Source organism: Chiloscyllium punctatum, chromosome 37 (assembly GCF_047496795.1).
Source record: "Chiloscyllium punctatum isolate Juve2018m chromosome 37, sChiPun1.3, whole genome shotgun sequence".
In the NCBI taxonomy this organism is placed as follows: domain Eukaryota; kingdom Metazoa; phylum Chordata; class Chondrichthyes; order Orectolobiformes; family Hemiscylliidae; genus Chiloscyllium; species Chiloscyllium punctatum.
Genome location: NC_092775.1, coordinates 13,623,061 through 13,642,330, shown reverse-complemented (window position 1 = coordinate 13,642,330; position 19,270 = coordinate 13,623,061). Strand labels below are relative to the sequence as shown.

At 50.1% G+C, this 19,270-nt stretch overlaps 1 protein-coding gene across 5 annotated transcripts in view; it reads right to left on the bottom strand.

Annotated features, from left to right (window-relative positions):
- Window positions 1-19,270, bottom strand: part of LOC140462878 (rho GTPase-activating protein 39-like) — a 203,923-nt gene that overhangs the window by 6,592 nt on the left and 178,061 nt on the right. For all 5 annotated transcript variants that reach the window (XM_072556292.1, XM_072556294.1, XM_072556293.1 and 2 more), the window contains 3 exons: window positions 15,484-15,576; window positions 13,303-13,376; window positions 6,977-7,176 (listed from right to left, as the gene is read on the bottom strand). In XM_072556292.1, the coding sequence (XP_072412393.1) occupies window positions 6,977-7,176; window positions 13,303-13,376; window positions 15,484-15,576 (367 nt within the window). The remainder of the gene's footprint in view (window positions 1-6,976; window positions 7,177-13,302; window positions 13,377-15,483; window positions 15,577-19,270) is intronic.

Sequence of the window (19,270 nt, the reverse complement as noted above, 5' to 3'; positions counted from 1 at the left end):
CAAGGTGCAGTGGGTGGGTAGGTGTCAGGGATGGGTAAGCGGTTGAGGACAGGGTGCAGTGGGTGGGTGGTGTCGGGAATGGGTGAGGGATTGGGGGCAGGGTGCGGTGGGTGGTGCATAGTGTCGGGGATGGGTTGGGGTTTGAGGACAGGCAGCAGTGGGTGGGTGGGTGGTATCAGGAATGGGTGAGGGATTGGGGGCAGGGTGCAGTGCATGGATAGTGTCGGGGATGGGTGAGGGGTAAGGACAGGGTGCAGTGGGTGGGTGGTGTTGGGGATGGGTGGGGATTTGAGGACAGGCAGCAGTGGGTCGGTGGTGTCAGGGATGGGTGAGGGATTGGGGGCAGGATGCAGTGGGTGGATGGGTGGTGTTGGGAATGGGTGGGGGTTTGAGGACAAGCTGCAGTGGGTGGGTGGTGTCAGGGATGGGTAAGCGGATGAGGACAGGGTGCAGTGGGTGGGTGGTTGGTGGTTTTGGGGATGGTTGAGGGTTTGAGGACAGAGTGCAATGGGTGGGTGGGTGGTGTTTGGGATGGGTGGGGGTATTGAGGACAGGGTGCAGTGGGTGGGTGGTGTCGGGGTTGGGTAAGCGGTTGAGGACAGGGTGCAGTGGGTGGGTGGTTGGTGGTTTTGGGGATGGTTGAGGGTTTGAGGATAAGGTGCAGTGAGTGGTGTCGGGGATGGTTGGATGTTTGAGGACAGGCAGCAGTGTGTGGGTGGTGGGTGGTGTTGGGAATGGGTGGGTTTTGAGGACTGGGTGGGTGGTGTCAGGGATGGGTAAGTGGTTGAGGACAGGGTGCAGTGGGTGGGTGGTGTTGGGGATGGGTGAGGGTTTGAGGACAGGGTGCAGTGGGTGATGTTGGGGATGGGTGGGGGTTTGAGGACAGGCAGCAGTGGGTGGGTGGTGTCGGGGATGGGTGAGGGATTGGGGGCAGGGTGTAGTGGGTGGATGGGTGGTGTCAGGGATGGGTTGGGGTTTGAGGACAGGCAGCAGTGGGTGGGCGGGTGGTGTTGGGAATGGGTGGGGGTTTGAGGACGGGTGCAGTGGGTGGGTGGTGTCGGGGATGGGTGGGGGTATTGCGGAAAGGGTGCAGTGGGTGGGTGGGTGGTGTCGGGGATCGGTGGGGGTTTGAGGACGGGTGCAGTGGGTGGGTGGTGTCGGGGATGGGTGGGGGTATTGCGGAAAGGGTGCAGTGGGTGGGTGGGTGGTGTCGGGGATCGGTGGGGGTTTGAGGACGGGTGCAGTGGGTGGGTGGTGTCGGGGATGGGTGGGGGTATTGCGGAAAGGGTGCAGTGGGTGGGTGGGTGGTGTCGGGGATCGGTGGGGGTTTGAGGACAGGGTGTGGGTGGTGTTGGGGATGGGAAAGCGGTTGAGGATAGGGTGTGGGTGGTGTTGGGGATGGGTGGGTTTTGAGGACTGGGTGGGTGGTGTCAGGGATGGGTGGGGGGTATTGAGGACGGTGCAGTGGGTGGGTGGTGGTGGGGATTGGGTGAGGGTTTGAGGACAGGGTGCAGTGGGTGGGTGGTGTCGGGGATGGGTGGGGGTATTGCGGAAAGGGTGCAGTGGGTGGGTGGGTGGTGTCGGGGATCGGTGGGGGTTTGAGGACAGGGTGTGGGTGGTGTTGGGGATAGGTCAGGGTTTGAGGATAGGGTGTGGGTGGTGTTGGGGATGGGTGGGTTTTGAGGACTGGGTGGGTGGTGTCAGGGATGGGTGGGGGGTATTGAGGACGGTGCAGTGGGTGGGTGGTGGTGGGGATTGGGTGAGGGTTTGAGGACAGGGTGCAGTGGGTGAGTGGTGGGTGGTGTTGGGGATGGGTGGGGGTTTGAGGACAGGGTGCAGTGGGTGAGTGGTGGGTGGTGTTGGGGATGGATGGGGGTTTGAGGACAGGGTGCAGTGGTTGGGTGGTGTTGGGGATGGGTCAGGGTTTGAGGATAGGGTGTGGGTGGTATTGGGGATGGGTAAGCGGTTGAGGACAGGGTGTGGGTGGTGTTGGGGATGGGTCAGGGTTTGAGGATGGGGTGTGGGTGGTTTTGGGGATGGGTAAGCGGTTGAGGATAGGGTGTGGGTGGTGTTAGGGATGGGTCAGGGTTTGAGGATGGGGTGTGGGTGGTGTTGGGGATGGGTCAGGGTTTGAGGACAGGGTGTGGGTGGTTTTGGGGATGGGTAAGCGGTTGAGGATAGGGTGTGGGTGGTGTTGGGGATGGGTCAGGGTTTGAGGATAGGGTGTGGGTGGTGTTGGGGATGGGTCAGGGTTTGAGGATGGGGTGTGGGTGGTGTGGGGGATGGGTCAGGGTTTGAGGATAGGGTGTGGGTGGTGTTGGGGATGGGTCAGGGTTTTAGGATAGGGTGTGGGTGGTGTTGGGGATGGGTCAGGGTTTGAGGATGGGGTGTGGGTGGTGTTGGGGATGGGTCAGGGTTTGAGGATGGGGTGTGGGTGGTGTTGGGGATGGGTAAGCGGTTGAGGATAGGGTGTGGGTGGTGTTGGGGATGGGTCAGGGTTTGAGGATAGGGTGTGGGTGGTGTTGGGGATGGGTCAGGGTTTGAGGATGGGGTGTGGGTGGTGTTGGGGATGGGTCAGGGTGGTGTTGGGGATGGGTCAGGGTTTGAGGATAGGGTGTGGGTGGTGTTGGGGATGGGTCAGGGTTTGACGTGGTGCAGACAAGACAATGGCTGAGATGGCACAGAAATAAAATAAGTTCTAACTGCAGTGAGGGGGGAGTTGCTGCTCATGAGGTACTTATGAAAGGAGCCAAAAGGTACATCTGAACATAACCAGACGTCACACAACACCAGGTTATAGTCCATAAGATGCAGGAGCAGATATTACGCCATTCAGCCCATCAAGTAGCTCAGCCATTGAATCATGTCTGATAAGTTTCTCAACCCCGTTCTCCCACTTTCTCCCTGTAACCCTTGATCCCTTTGATACTCAAGAACCTATCTAAATCAGTCTTAAATATACTCAATGACCTGGCCTCTACAGCCTTCTGTCGCAGTGAATTCCATAGATTCCCCACTCTCTGGCTGAAGAAGTTTCTCCTTGTCTCCATTCTAAGAGGTCTTCCCTTTACTCGAAGGCTGTGCCCTCAGGTCCTAGTCTCTCCTACCAATGGAAACATCTTCGCAACATCCACTCTGTCCAGGCCATTCGATATCCTGTAAGTTTCAATCAAATCCCCCCTCATCCTTCTAAACTCCATCGAGTATAGACCCAGAGTCCTCAAACATTCCTCATACGATAAGCTTTTCATTCCTGGGACTGTTCTTGTGAATCTCCTCTGAACACGCTCCAGGGCCAGTACATCCTTCCTGAGATACGGGGCCCAAAACTGCACAGAATACTCCAAATGTGGTCTGACCAGAGCCTGACAGACCTGAGAAGGACATCTCTGCTTTTATATTCAAGTTCTGTCAAAATAAATGCCAACATTGCATTTGCCTTCCTAACCACTGACTCAACCTGCAAGGTTACCTTGAGGTGGTAAAGGAACAGAGCTCTGAAAGCTCGTGATGTCAAATAAACCTGTTGGACTATAACATTCCTGATCAAGGGCCTATGCCCGAAACGTCGACTCTCCTGCTCCTCGGATGCTGTGCTTTTCCAGCACCACACCTTTCGACTATAACCTGGTGTCATGTGACTTCTGACCATGTCCAACATCATGGCTACCATCTGAACGTAGAGGAGCAAGCCAAGAGCTCTGCCAGTGCCCGTTCGAAGCATGTTTTATGGTCTGCTGTAATTCCAGCTCCACTGCTGCGTTTAACCCTTCATACACTGGAGGCTCTGGGAGCTTTTCAAGTCATTTGCGAGCTTCCAACCCAGGTTACCGACGGCTAAAATTAAACATTGTAGATGGAAACCTCTGCTGAGCGCAGTCAAAGGGAAACAGTGAGTGTGCACCAAGTGCTTTCACCACCTACAAATAAACAAATGAGTCTTCAAACACCAACATATCAGAACTCATCTGGAACACAGAATGGTGAGTAACTGTGACTCCTTCAGTCAACGGTTTCCCCCTCGATTCTCACTAGGAGTGGTGGAGGAGAGGGAAGGAAAGACATCAAAGGGAGACCAATTGTTTCCTGTCTCCCTCTGTTAAAGACACAATCAAAGCCCACATTATCTGGCAGTGAGCACGGGGAATACTTTCAGAGGGAAACCTACTGGGAAATGAGGACAGATCACCGCGGGCACGGGTTCAACAGGGTTGGCCGAGCGTGAAGCTGAAACGCAGAGGTTAGGAAGTTAGAAACATAAAACAGAAGGCCACTCTGCCCACTGTGTCCAAGCTATCCCTCTCAAAGAGCAACCCACTAAGTCCCAGCCCCTTTCTGCACCCCTTTGCAATTCATTTCGACAGTGCATTCATCCTGCGGAGTTCAGCTGGAGTCACGACCTTTCGGCAGGGGGTGGGGGAGAAACAGCGGGAGGGGGAAAGACTATAATCAGCTCCAAGGGACTGGATGAGGGGTAGACAGTCCCAGAGTCCTACAGCACGGAAACCAGTACATGGAACTCATAATCCCAAACTCAACTTGTCCCACTTGCCTGCCCAATTCCCTCTCAACATTTCCTAGTTGTGTACTTATCCAAATGTTAAGCGAGTTTTGAGAAGATTTGTAGCTCAGGTTGAGGTTCTGGATGTAGGTTTGCCCACTGAGCTGGAAGGTACGTTTTCAGACGTTTCATCACCATACTATGGCAGCAGTGGTTAGCACTGCTGCCTCACAGCGCCAGAGACCCGGGTTCAATTCCCGCCTCAGGCAACTGTCTGTGTGGAATTTGCACTTTCTCCCCGTGTCTGTGTGGGTTTCCTCCAGGTGCTCCGGTTTCTTCCCACAGTCCAAAAATGTGCAGGTCAGGTGAATTGGCCATGCTAAATTGCCCATAGAGTTAGGGGAATGAGTCCGGGTGGGTTGCTCTTCGGAGGGTCGGTGTGGACTTGGTGGGCCGAAGGGCCTGTTTCCACACTGTATGTAATCTAAACCACGGTGTCAGTAATGGGGGATAGGATGGTGATGAAACGTCTGAAAATGAACCTCCCAGCTCAGCGAGCAAACCGTATCCTAATGTCATTCAAATACTGTTAAGTGTCCCCACATCCACCAGGTCCTCAGGAAGTTCATTCCACAAGCGAACCACCCTCTGTGTAAAAATTTGCCCCTCGCGTCTTTTTTAAATCTCTCTCCTCTCACCTTAAAAATGTGGCCCGGTCTTAAAATTCCCCACCATTAACGTTATGTATACTCCTCATGGTTTTCTAAACTTCTATCAAGTCGCCTCTCAACCTCCTACGCTCCAGTGAAAGAAGTCCCAGCCTATCCAGCCTTTCATTATAACGCAAACTTTCCATACCCGGCACCATCCTGGTAAATCTCTTCTGAACCCTCTCAAGCTTAACAATATCCTTCCTATAACTGAGTGACCAGAACTGGACAGAACATTCCAGAAGAGGCCTCACCAATGTCCTGTACAACCTTAACATGACGTCCAGATCCTATACTGAAAGGACTGAGAGAATCCTCATCGTTTGCAAAGGGCCTTGATGTAACCAGTGACTGACAAGATGGCTGACAGAACAGGTTGCTCAGTACACAGTCTGCACCTCGGGCTGTGGGATGCTCCTGAAATCTCATGGAGAACAGAGAGTGGGAAGGGTCAGAGGTGGAGGGGAGCAGCAGAACGAATTGTGAAAATGGCAAGCAAACTGCCCCCCCCCCCCCCCCACCTCGCCAAAAATCTCACTGCCTGGAGCTCCATACACATAGCAACCACTGAAACCAGTCAGCAGCTCAGGACAAACCCAGCTTGTAGCATTGTGTCAAAGAGGGGCCGGAGAGGATGGGGATAAAGAGAAACACAGGACTTCTGTATGGAACTGAGCCAAGCACAAAACTGTAACGGGGAAAGAAAATTCACTCCCACGGAGTCCTTAATACATGGCCAAACACACAATAAATAAATTCACTCCCACAAGAGAACTTGCTGGAGACACTCAGCAGGTCTAGCAGAGGAGAGAAAGCAGAGCTAACGTTTCAAATCCAGTGGGACCCTTCTCCAGACGTAAGTGCACCATCTCAGTCCAAGGAGAACAGAGAATCATAGAATCCCTACAGAGCGGAAGCAGGCCACTCGGTCCATTGTGTCCACACTGACCCTCCAAACAGCATCCCACTCAGACCCACCCCACTATCCCAGTAACCCTGCATTTCCCGTGGCCAATCTACCTAACCTGCAGATCTTTGGACTATGGGAGGAAACTGGAGCACCCGGGGGAAACCCACGCAGACATGGGGAGTGTGTGCAAACTTCGCATGGCGCTGTGCCAAATTGTAAAGCTCCCTCTCGTGTTTCTTTGTTGCTCACAGCCTGTTTATGGTGTGGCACATCCCTAAACAGCAGGCACCCCAGCAGCACAGCCTCCCCGCTCCCCTACCGACACCCACCTCCAACACAATCACCCCCTCCCCACAACAGTGCAGTGCCCCCCTCCCTCCTGCAGCATAGCCACCTCCACTCCCCCTCCCCAGACTGTGCAGAGGAACTTCCAGCATTTCTAATTCCACCCGAAGACCGGCTGTGGTGAGAGCAGTGTTTTATCAGGTACAGACAGACACTGGTCTTCAAGAAGACTAAGAGCCAACAGACACTTCTTCATGGGAATAGGGTATCTTCTGCAGAGTGTCATAAACTCTGCAACGGTTCTTGGGACAAACAATGGGGTCCTCTTGCGTTGGAACCCATCATGTTTGATGTAGGGTATATGAGTAGGAAGAGTTTGGAGGGATATGGGCCGGGTGCTGGCAGGTGGGACTAGATTGGATTGGGATATCTGGTCGGCATGGATGGGTTGGACCGAAGGGTCTGTTTCCATGCTGTACATCTCTATGACTCTATGAGTCTAGAGGATCTGCACAGACAACTACCCTATCTCCACCCATACGATCATGGTGAACAAACACAAACTCTTACCTGAAGATGCCTTCAATCTGCGCCCCTCCCAGTGCCAGGACTTTATTGGAGAGCTGGGTTTGAACCCAGGGCAGTTTTCTCTCTGGGTAGCGTTCGTGTTGCCTTTCCATAATCTCTTCCAAAGAGCTGCCAAACATGGAGGGCGTGAGGATGGCATTTTTCGCATGATGGATCTCCTCAATAGTCGGTTTTCTAAGCCCCTGTCGATTAAGGAAGGCACATTTCAATCCGGCTCAGAGTCCCCTGTCCACTCTGTTCATCACTGACACACAACGGCACGCTCTAACTACAAGGTGTACTACAATAACTCACTAATCTACCTCTGATAACACCTTGCAAAGCCCTAACCTCTATCACCTGGAGGGTGAAGGGCAGCAAAACCATGTGAACATCACCAGCTGCAAGTTCCTCTTCAAGCCTCACAAACGACATCACCTCAGACAATCTATAACCACACAGAGAAAGGTTGCTTCCCTTTGTGGGAGAGTCTAGCATCAGAAGGTATATTCTCAGAATAAGGGGGCAGACATTTACGACACAAACAGATAGTGAATCTGTGGAATCCTTTACTGCAGAGGGATGGGTAAGGCTGGTCATTACGTGCATTGACAATGGAGAGAGACAGGCATTTCAGAACAGCTATGATTCCATTGAATGGCAGAACAGAATCGATGGGCTGAATGGCCTACGTCTGCTGCGATGTCTGTTGGTTCCTTCACTGTCACTGGGTTAACTCCCTCCTCAAGGGCATCATGGGTGTCCCTACACCTTCAGGAGTACAAAGGTTCAACAAGACAGCATGCCGCCCCCTTCTCAAGGGGCAATTAGGGATGCTGGCCCAGTTAGTGGCCCCAACATCCCTCGAACAAATAAAGGAAATATAAACCAAAAACATTTTTCTCCCTTGGCTTTCTTGTCCTATTTTATCCACTCTCCCTTCCATCATATCATGCTTCTATTCCTCAGATAATGACAAAATTGCCCCATAGTCTTCAGAGATCTGTAGGTTAGGTGCAGTTGTCAGGAGGAAATGTAGACAGGGTAAGGGGTTGGGTCTGGGTGGGATACTCTTCAGAGGGTCGGTGTGGACTTGCTGGGCTGAATGGCCTGTTTCCACACTGCAGGGATTCTATGAAGACTTTCCACATCACTCTCACTATTCCCACAGTTATGGTCTCCTTTAAAATAGATTAGATTCCCTACAGTGTGGAAACAGCCCCTTTGGCCCAACAAATCCACATTGACCCTCCAAAGAGCAACCCACCCAGACCCATTCCCCTACATTTACCCCTTCACCTAACTCTACGGGCAATTTAGCATGGCCAATTCACCTGGTCTGCACATTTTTGGACTGTGGGAGGAAACCCACGCAGACACATGGAGAATGTGCAAACTCCACACAGACAGTTGCCTGTGGCAGGAGTTGAACCCAGGTCTCTGGTGCTGTGAGTCAACAGTGCTAACCGCTGTGCCACCGTGTCTCCTTATTTGTGGAAGAAAGATTTCCAAGGATATTGCCAGGGTTGGAGGATTTGAGCTATGGGAAGAGGCTGAACAGGCTGGGGCTGTTTTCCCTGGAGGGTCAGAGGTTGAGATGTGACCTGATAGAGGTTTATAAGACCATGAGGGGGATGGTAAGTTGTTTTCTCTGGGGTGGGGGAATCCAGAATTGGAGGGCATAGGTTTAGGGTGAGGAGGGGGAAGATATAAAAGGGACCTAAGGGGCAGCTTTTTTGCACAGAGGGTGGTATGTGTATGGAATGTACTTCCAGGGAGCAGGGAGGTTATGCTCAGAACTCCACACAGGTAAAATGTTGGGTAGAATCATAGAATCTCTACAGTGTGCAAGCAGGCCATTTGGTTCATCAAGTCCACACTGACACTCCGAAAAATAGCCCAACCAGCCTCGTTTCCCCACCCTATCCTTGCGTAACCCCATATTTCCCATGGCCAATCCATCTAACCTGCACATCCCTGGACACAATGGGTAATTTCCCATGGCCAATCCCAACTTGCACATCTTTGGATTGCAGAAGGAAACTGGAGCACCCGGAGGAAACCCACACAGACACGGGGAGAATGTGCAAATTCCACACAGACTGACCCAAGGATGGAATTGAACCAAGGTCCCTGGTGCTGTGAGGCAGCAGTGCTAACCACCGAGCCACAGCAGAGTACCGTGTGCGGTACTGGAATCCATATTAGAGAAGGGAGGTGATAAGACTGCAGACATTGCTGAGCAGATGAGAGATGTTGCCTGGGCTAGAGAGTTTCTGTTATGGACTGGCTGGGGCTGTTTTCCTTTGAGCACTGGAGACTGAGGAAGGGGAGCATGACTGAGATGTATCAAACTGAGGGGTATAGACAGGAAAGACCTTCTCCCCTTGGTGAAGGGAATCAATGACTGAAGGGCGTGGATTTAAGGTGAGAGGCAGAAGGTCTAGAGGACATGTGAGGAAATGTTTTTCACCCAGAGGGTGTTGGGATCTGGACCTCACTGCCTGTAATGGTGGGAGAGGCAGAAACCCTCATTATATCGAAGACTTATTTAGATATGCATATTACATGCAAAGGCTACGAACTAAGTGCTGGGAAATGGGATGAGAATAGTTAGGTGATTGTTCTTTAACAAGCATGGATTCAAGGGGCTGAAGGGTCTTTTTCTGTGCTGTAGATCTATATGAGTTTGGGAGAGCAGGTCAGTAAATTAGTGACAATGTAATTCAAAGATATGCAGAAAAGTGACATGGCCACAGGAGGTTGTAGAAGCAGTTACAACAGAAACGTTTAAGAGACATGGGGAGGCGACGGCCCAGTGGTATTATCGTTGGATTGTTGACCCAGGTAATGTACTGGGAACCCAGGTTCAAATCCCACTCACAGCAGCAGGTGGAGTTTGAATTCAATTAAAAAAAATCTGGAATTAAGAATCGGATCAGGAAAAAGCTCATCAGGTTCACTAATGCCCTTTAGGGAGGGAAAATGCTATCCTTGTCTAATCTGCATGTGACTCCAGACTCACAACAATGTGGTTGATTCTTAACTGCCCTCTGGGCAATAAATGCTGGCCTGGCCAGCGATGCCCACATCCCATGGTTTTAAAAACTTTAGACAGATACGTAAACGAGGAGGGAAAAGTGGGATACAGACCATGTGGAGGCCGATGGGATTAGTTCAGAATGGCATTGTGGTTAGCACAGACATGGTGGGCCGAAGGGCCTGATCCTGTGCTGTACTGTTCTATGAAGTGGAAGTGGGATATAGTTCAGAAGTAACAAAAGCGCTGGCATAGATCAGCTGGGCCGAAGGGCCTGATGCTGTTAATTCTGTTGTACGTTTAGTGGCGGATCCTTCTTTTCTGCACCTGCCCCATGATCTTAGAGTCTGGATCTCAAGCTGACACTGCCCACAGAATAAACCCCACAACTTCAAAAGATGGAGAACTTGGATCAAAGGGTGCTACAGTCAAACATGTGAGCTGCTAATTGATGTTTTCTCGTTAAAAACAACAAGCAATAACCCTCTGCTCTGGATACAACAAATGCTGGAGATTACAGTGGGTCAGGGATCATCCATGGAGAGATCACAGTGGGTCAGGGAGCATCTGGGTGCTCCGGTTTCATCCCACAGTCCAAAGTTAGCTTAGGTGGATTGGCAATACAAATGACCCTTTGGTCGGTGTGGGCTTGTTGGGCCAAAGGGCCTGTTTCCATACTGTAGGGATTCTACGACACAGATCCTCTGCCCCGGACTGGAGATATGAACAGACTGGTTCATATTGAGAATCATGCAGGAACAAACCAATCTAACTTAGGGAGCTTGGATTGTTGGAGAAGGTGAGGACTGCAGATGCTGGAGATCAGAGCCGAAAAATGTGTTGCTGGAAAAGCGCAGCAGGTCAGGCAGCATCCAAGGAGAAGGAGAATCGACGTTTCTGGCATGAGCCCTTCGTCAGGAATGGGCTGATTCCTGAAGAAGGGCTCATGCCCGAAACGTCGATTCTCCTGTTCCTTGGATGCTGCCTGACCTGCTGCGCTTTTCCAGCAACACATTTTCAGCTTGAATTGTTGTTTGTTTCTATATTCCAATCTCATTCCTTCCTCATACACTTCTAACATCTTTTTTCCAGCTTGAATTCCCCTTTTCAAGTACATAAACATCCTCCTGCAGTTAAGAAAAAAAAAGTGACAAGAGATTTCTCTGCTTGATGTGGGCTGAAGGGCCTTTCTCTGTGCTGCAGAACTGTACCTGGAGGTCAGTTAGTTGGGTTGGCTGGATGGCTGGTTTGTTGGTGGATAGTAACAGCATGGCTTGAGTTACTTGAACCTGAATAGCCCTTATTGTCATGTGCCCTCAAAGGACAGGCAGGATAGGCCAGGACTTTTTCCCTGGAGCATTGGAGGTTGAGAGATGACCTTACAGAGGTTTATAAAATCATGAGGGGTATGGATAGAGTAAATAGTGGGTGTCCTTTCCCTCGGGTGGGGGATTTCAAGGCTGGGGGGCATATTTTTATGGTGAGAGGAGAAAGATTTAAACAAGGGGGCAATTTTTTTTATGCACAAGGTGTGGCTCGTGTGTGGAATCAACTTCCACAGGAAATGGTGGACATGGGTATAGTTGGAAGTTTTGGATAAGTACATGAATAGGAAATGTTGGAGAGATATGGGCCAAGTGTAGGCAGGTGGGACTAGTTTAGCTTGGGATTATGGTTGGTTGGACCGGATAGACCGAAGGGTCTGTTTCCGTGCTGTATGACTCTAATTTCCTCAGCAGAGGCTGAGGTTACCTCGAAGGTCCATCTTCTCCATCTCATGGGGTGACCCTCCGATTAAACTCACCACCAGCCATCTCTCTCTCTCTCTGTAATAACAGAGCAGCCAATCGATCCTCTGAGTCAATGGCAACTTTACCGTTAACTTTTGTTTGCTCTGTTTGTATTAGTCCAACTCATTTTTTCTGTCCTCAGCTTTGGTCCTCATTTTGAACATGCCCTCCCCTGACCAACATCCAAATGCTGTGTTGAAGTGGAAATGGGCACCGCAGAGGTAGGATAGGGATAACTCCTGAACAGCGAGTCGTGAGTTCATGGAATGCCCTGCCAGTAGCAGTGGTGGACTCTCCCTCTTTATGGGCATTTAAACGGGCATTGGATAGGCATATGGAGGATAGTGGGCTAGTGTAGGTTAGGTGGGCTTGGATCGGCGCAACATCTGAAAGTTGCCACCCAGGTAAATAGTGCAGTGAAGAAGGCATATGGCGTACTGGCTTTTATTGGTAGAGGAATTGAGTTCCGGAGTCCTGAGGTCATGCTGCAGTTGTATAAGACTCTGGTGCGGCCGCTTCTGGAATATTGTGTGCAGTTTTGGTCGCCATACTATAGGAAGGATGTGGAGGCACTGGAACGGGTGCAGAGGAAGTTTACCAGGATGTTGCCTGGTATGGTAGGAAGATCCTATGAGGAAAGGCTGAGGCACTTGGGGTTGTTTTCTTTGGAGAAAAGAAGGTTTAGGGGTGATTTGATAGAGGTGTACAAGATGATTAGGGGGTTAGATAGGGTTGACAGTGAGAACCTTTTTCCGCGTATGGAGTCAGCTATTACAAGGGGGCATAGCTTTAAATTAAGGGGGGGTAGATATAGGACTGATGTTAGGGGTAGGTTCTTCACTCAGCGAGTCGTAAGATCATGGAATGCCCTGCCAGTAGCAGTAGTGGACTCTCCCTCTTTATGGGTATTTAAGCGGGCATTGGATAGGTATATGGAGGATAGTGGGTTAGTGTAGGTTAGGTGGGCTTTGATCGGCGCAACATCGAGGGCCGAAGGGCCTGTACTGCGCTGTATTGTTCTATGTTCTATGTTCTATGTAAAAGGCCTGTACTGCGCTGTATTTTTCTATGTTCTATGTTCAGCCCTGTATTACTGCCTGTCACCAGCTGGTTAAATTCCAAACAAATACAAAAGTTGCTGGAAAAGCTCAGCAGGTCTGGCAGCACCTGTAAAGAGAAATCAGATTAACATATTGAGCCTGGCACTGGACCCGATACGTTATCTCTGATTTCTCTTCACAGATGCTGCCAGACCTGCTGAGTTTTTCCAGCAACATTTGTTTTTTTTTTACTTCTGATGTACAACATTTGCAGTTCTTTGGGTTTTTATTTGATTAAATTCCAACCCTGGGAGCACACAGCTTCCCAGGCGGAGATTAACCCTCAGCAGGAGAGATCGCGACAGTGGTGAAGAGAAGACCGAGATGGACAGGGACAGCTCTCGAGATTTCAGGGTGGCAGTAACTGGCAATGAATAAAACAAGTCTTCAGCTGCAAACCTTCTTTCCCCCTGTCACAGCAACCTTCTGCAGCTTGCGGTAGCAGTACTTGGCGTACGTGCTGATGAGAAGCTCTGAAAGAAGCAAAGGAATAAACACAGTCAGGTCCAGCACTACAATATGACGTGGTTACCTGAACCCCACCTTATCCACTAGATCCTGGTGTGTCTTACACCTAAACGAGTGCTACACCCACACCGTGGAACACAGCACTTGTCCCTCTCGTCGCTCCCTGACTTCAAAAGGAACAAATGCAGAATCACTGAAAGGGTGCGGCCAGATTTTTCGAAAATAAAAACCACAGGGAAAACAATTGCATTTGTATAGTGCCTTTCATAATTACCGAACAGCTCAGATTCCTTCACCGTCAGCGTAGTTCTTTTGAAGGCTGCGATTTGCATGAGGTGAACTGAGCATAACGGTTTAATTCTGTCCAGATGCTTCCAACCGTTAGATTTAAGAGCATACTCTGCCATTCAATGACATCATGGCTCATCTCCTCCCCCCTTACTTCCCTCCAAGGCCCCAAGGGATCATTCCATATCTGCCACAATTTCACTTGCATCTCCACACACATCATTTACTGCATCCGCTGCACCTGATGTGGCCTCCTCAAGATTGGGGAGACAGGCCGCCTACTTGCTCAACGTTTCAAAGAACACCTCTGAGACACCTACACCAACTAACCCAACCACCCCGTGGCTTAACACTTCAACTCCCCCTCCCACTCCACAAGGACATGCAGGTCCTTGGACTCCTCCATTGCCAGACCATAGCATCACAACGGCTGGAGGAAGAGCGCCTCATCTTCCGCCTAGGAACCCTCCAACCATAAGAGATGAACTCAGATTTCTCCAGTTTCCTCATTTCCCCTCCCCCACCTTGTCTCAGTCCAACCCTCGGACTCAACACCACTTTCCTAACCTGCAATCTTCTTCCTGACCTCTCCGCCCCCATCCCCACTCAGGCCTATCACCCTCACCTTGACCTCCTTCCACCTATCGCATTTCCAACGCCCCTCCCCCAAGTCCCTCCTCCCTACCTTTTATCTTCGCCTGCTTGGCACACTCTCCTCATTCCTGAAGAAGGGCTCATGCCCGAAACGTCGATTCTCCTGCTCCTTGGATGCTGCCTGACCTGCTGCGCTTTTCCAGCAACACATTTTTAGCTCATCTGATCATTCACTTTACAACTGATTTCCCTCATAACCCTTCATTCCCTTGTGGATTAAAAACCTGTCTGCCTATCTCAGGTTTGAATAGACTTTGAGATCAAACCTCTACAGACCTCTGTGGTGAGGAATCCCACGGATGCACACCCCTCCAAGGAGAAATTCCTTCTTGTCCCTGTCTTAAATATGCCACCCCTTACTCTGAGACTAAGGGAGAGACAATGACCAGGACATTGTGAGGATAATACCCTTCCCTCCCCCTCCTGCAAAACTGTCCCAGCAGATCTTTGACATGGGCTGGAACAGGCCGATGAGGCTTTGGTTTCACCAGAGAGACAGAACCCTTTGACAGTGCAGCTCTGGGCCTGAAGGTCAGCTCTGGAACTGAAGGTCAGCCCTGGGCCCGAACGGCAGCACTGGGCCCGAACGGCAGCACTCGATTTTTTGTTGTTCCCTCGAGTGGGACTCACAATTTGTGACTGAGGTGCCAGAGTGCTACCCACAGACAGGTGGCTGTCTGAGCTCCACAATCTGGGTGCTGCATACAAAGTGCTTAAAGAGGGAGAACATTAGACTATTCTTGGCTCTCCCCGCTCCAATCAAACTTCAGAAAACAGTAGGGCAAAGTCACTGACAGAGTGTCTCAGTTTACATTAATTCTACTCTCTGGTAGACATCAAACTCAGTAAATGCCACCCAGCCAGTTCTGCTATGAAATTTCTCAGTGCTGGCACCTTACAATTTGAAATATGAGAAATGTTTAAATAAAATGTATATCCTAGACTTTGAGCAAACAATCCCAGGGAGCTTATATTGTACTGAGCAGCTATTAAATTCTCCCAATTAATCCGAACGCTGGAAACTCATGTTAAACACCACTTTAATGCCTTGTAAAATCGCCAGGAATACACAAGCTCACTGTTATCGTTTGACAGTCCTTAATCAGAAGCAAACAGAAATGTAGCCACTTCTATTTGAGTCAGCTGTGAGGTCACTTGGCTCAAACATACCTTCCTCCTCCTCAATGTTCTGCTTTCTCTTCTTCCTCGATTTTGAAAACTTCTTGTTTTTCATCTCCACCAGCTCCTTGATGCGTTGAGTTACTGCATTTAGAAAAGAAAAGCAGAACTCAAGTGAAGGAAAGATCACTCCAACATGTGGCAGAACTATTGCTATGATTCTTTTTAAAGAAAAGGGACACAAGAGGGACTTTTAATTGACATATAAAGAAGTGCAACAGATGACAGAATGCAGAGAATTACAAGGAGGCATTAAATAGGCTTGTGGTGATTTAATCAATGACACATAGGAGTTGACATAGACCATTCAGCCCAACAAGTCCTCTCTGCCATTCAGTGAGATCACACCTGATCTTATAACCCTCAACTCCACTTTCCTGCCTTTTCCCCATAACCCCTGATCCTCTTACCAATTAAAAATCCGTCTCTCTCAGCATCCAACATACTCAGTGATCCAGCTTCGACAGCCCTCTGTGATAAAGAAATCCACAGATTGATAACCCTCAGACAGAATAAATTCCACCTCATCTGTCTCAGATGTACAACCCCTTAGTCCGAGGTTCTGCCCCCTGGTGCTCAATTGACCCACCAGAGGAAACAACCTCTGCATCTACCCTGCCACGTCCCCTAAGAATCTGGTACACTTCAGTAAGGAGAGTTTTTCTGTTATTAAAGAAAGCAGACACAGTTAAAAGAACCTCATCCTGCTAACATTGCCTTCAAATTCGAGCCAGACCTTCCAGGAATGAAATTGGGAAATATTTTCACATTGAAATTCAGGAATTCTCTTTCCCAACTGGTGACTTATTCTAGATTTACAAAGCTCCTTGATCTGGAGATGCATGAAGGACACGCCAAAGTCTATTTCTGTACCTCGTCTCTCCTGGAGCAGGTCACTAGCCTGTCACCACAAAGTGTACCTCCACTGGGACACTGTCTCCAATCAACATGGCTGCCCAGGAATTAGTTAACTTTGTTTAACTAGGAGAAAGTGAGGACTGCAGATGCTGGAGATCAGAGCTGAAAAATGTGTTGCTGGAAAAGCGCAGCAGGTCAGGCAGCATCCAAGGAGCAGGAGAATCGACGTTTCAGGCATCAGCCCTTCTTCAGGAATCAACCTCTGAAGAAGGGCTCATGCCCGAAACGTCGATTCCCCTGCTCCTTGGATGCTGCCTGACCTGCTGCGCTTTTCCAGCGACACATTTTCAGCTAACTTTCTTTTAACTGCCCATCACGGGAATGCGAGAAGGATCTGCAGATTGCATTCGATTGCTGGCTCAGCCAGCGATGCTCATATCCCAGGCATGAATGAATAAAGGCCATTAATCAACCTGTTTGGCCATGTTAAGAACCCAGCTTCCTGGAGGGCAAGTGCGGCTGTGGGACCTGAACCCAGAACTAACTGCTCAGTGGCAGTAACATTAATCCCCTGTGCAGAAGCCAGGCCTCACTGATGCTTGGCCAACAATGAGTTTTAAATCTCAGACTGACAAATGTGTTTATCTGAAGATACTGATGGAGATGTACTAATTCCTGGGATGACAGCACTAACATATGAAGAGAGGCTGGAGCAATAAGTCAGGACTACATTCATTGGAGTTTAGAAGAATAAGGGGAAATCTTATAGAAACCCAAATACTTCTAACAGGACTCTACAGGATAAACACAGGAAGGATCTTCCTGATCATAGAATCCCTACAGTGTGGAGACAGGCCATTCGGCCCAACAGGTCCACCCAGACCCATTCCCCTATTACTGTACATTTAACCCTGACTAATGCACCTATCCGACACATCCCTGAACACTATGGGCAATTTAGCATGGCCAATCCACCTAACCTGCACATCTTTGGACTGTGGGAGGAAACTGGAGCACCAGGAGGAAACCCACGCAGACACAGGGAGAATGTGCAAACTCCACACAGACAGTCGCCTGAGGCTGGAATTGAACCTGGGTCCCTGGCACTGTGAGGCAGCAGTGCTAACCACTGAGCCACCGTGTCATCCCAGGGAATCCAGAACTAAGGGTCACAATCTGAAGATACAGGGTAAGCCATTTCAGACAGAGATGAGGAGAAATTTCTTCACCCAGAGGGTGAGAGCCCATGGAATCCTCTGCCACAGCAAGTGGTTGGGTTTTAAAAAATGTTTTCAAGGGGGACTTAGATTTTGTTCCTTGGGTTGAATTGACGAAAGGGAATGGGGAGAAACTGGGAATAGAGTACCGACTTGGATGATCATACATCTTCACATTGAATAGCACAGCAGGCTCCAAGGGCCAAATGTCCTCCTGTTGCTCCAACGGTGGCACAGTGGATAGCACTGCTGCCTCACAGCGCCTGAGACCCGGGTTCAATTCCCGCCTCAGGCGACTGACTGTGTGGAGTTTGCACATTCTCCCCGTGTCTGCGTGGGTTTCCTCCGGGTGCTCCGGTTTCCTCCCACAGTCCAAAGATGTGCACGTCAGGTGAATTGGCCATGCTAAATTGCCCGTAGTGTTAGGTAAGGGGTAGATGTAGGGGTATGGGTGGGTTACGCTTCGGCGGGGCGGTGTGGACTTGTTGGGCCGAAGGGCCTGTTTCCACACTGTAAGTAATCTAATCTAATCTAATCTAATTTCTATGTGCAGCTAGGCTGCAGGTCAGCAGTAATGTTAGTGAAATGGCTGAACAGACTCAAGGAGACATACAGGAGAACGTGAGGACAGCAGATACTGGAGATCAGAGTTGAGAGTGTGGTGCTGGAAAAGCACAGCAGGTCAGGCAGTATCTGATGAGCAGAAGAATCAACGTTTTGGGCATAAGCCCTTCATCAGGCTTTTCCAGCACCACACCCTCGACTCAAGGGGACATACAGACTACTCCTGCTGTTACAATCAGAGATCTCATGCTCTGGGGGTGTCAGGAGTTTATTTTTCCACAGACCTTTACAAATCGTGGCACCTTAGATTACTTAGATTACTTACAGTGTGGAAACAGGCCCTCCGGCCCAACAAGTCCACACCGACCCGCCGAAGCGTAACCCACCCATATCCCTACATCTACATCTAGATCTACCCCTTACCTAACACTGGGGGAATTTAGCATGGCCAATTCACCTGGCCTGCACATCTTTGGACTGTGGGAGGAAACCGGAGCACCCGGAGGAAACCCACGCAGACACGGGGAGAACGTGCAAACTCCACACAGTCAGTCGCCTGAGGCGGGAATTGAACCCGGGTCTCCTAATGGGAGAATGGCAGAGAATAGGGATGCAAAAGACTCGTGACTCAGGGTTATGGAAACAACGCAGGCAGCTGGAATTAAAGTATCATTCCCATCTACCTCATTGACAGAACAGGCTCCAGGAACCTTGTTCACAAGATAGTGCAGTATTTGCATCACCCTCCCTGGGTCGGAGCTGAACCCACTGGTGCTCACTTGTTCCCTTCTGTACAATATGACCAACAAGGAGGCAATACAAACTGGCAACCATCTCCCAGGCAGAGTCACTGCAGCGAGCTCCCAAACTGTGGGGGAAACAACAACTGCATTTACCCATGGGGCCTGTACGCAGCCCCTGTATGTGACCGCATTTTGGGGGGGGGGGGGGGGGTAAAGGGGAGAGAGGGAGACAGAATGAGAGGGGGAGAGAAAGAGAGAGAGAGAACAAGAGGGAGAGAGAGATAATGAGAGGGGAAGAGAGAGTGGGGGGGGGGGGGGAAGAGACGGAGAGAACGAGAGGGATAGAGCGAGAACGAGGGACAGAAAGAAAGGGAGACAATGAGAGAACAAGAGGGA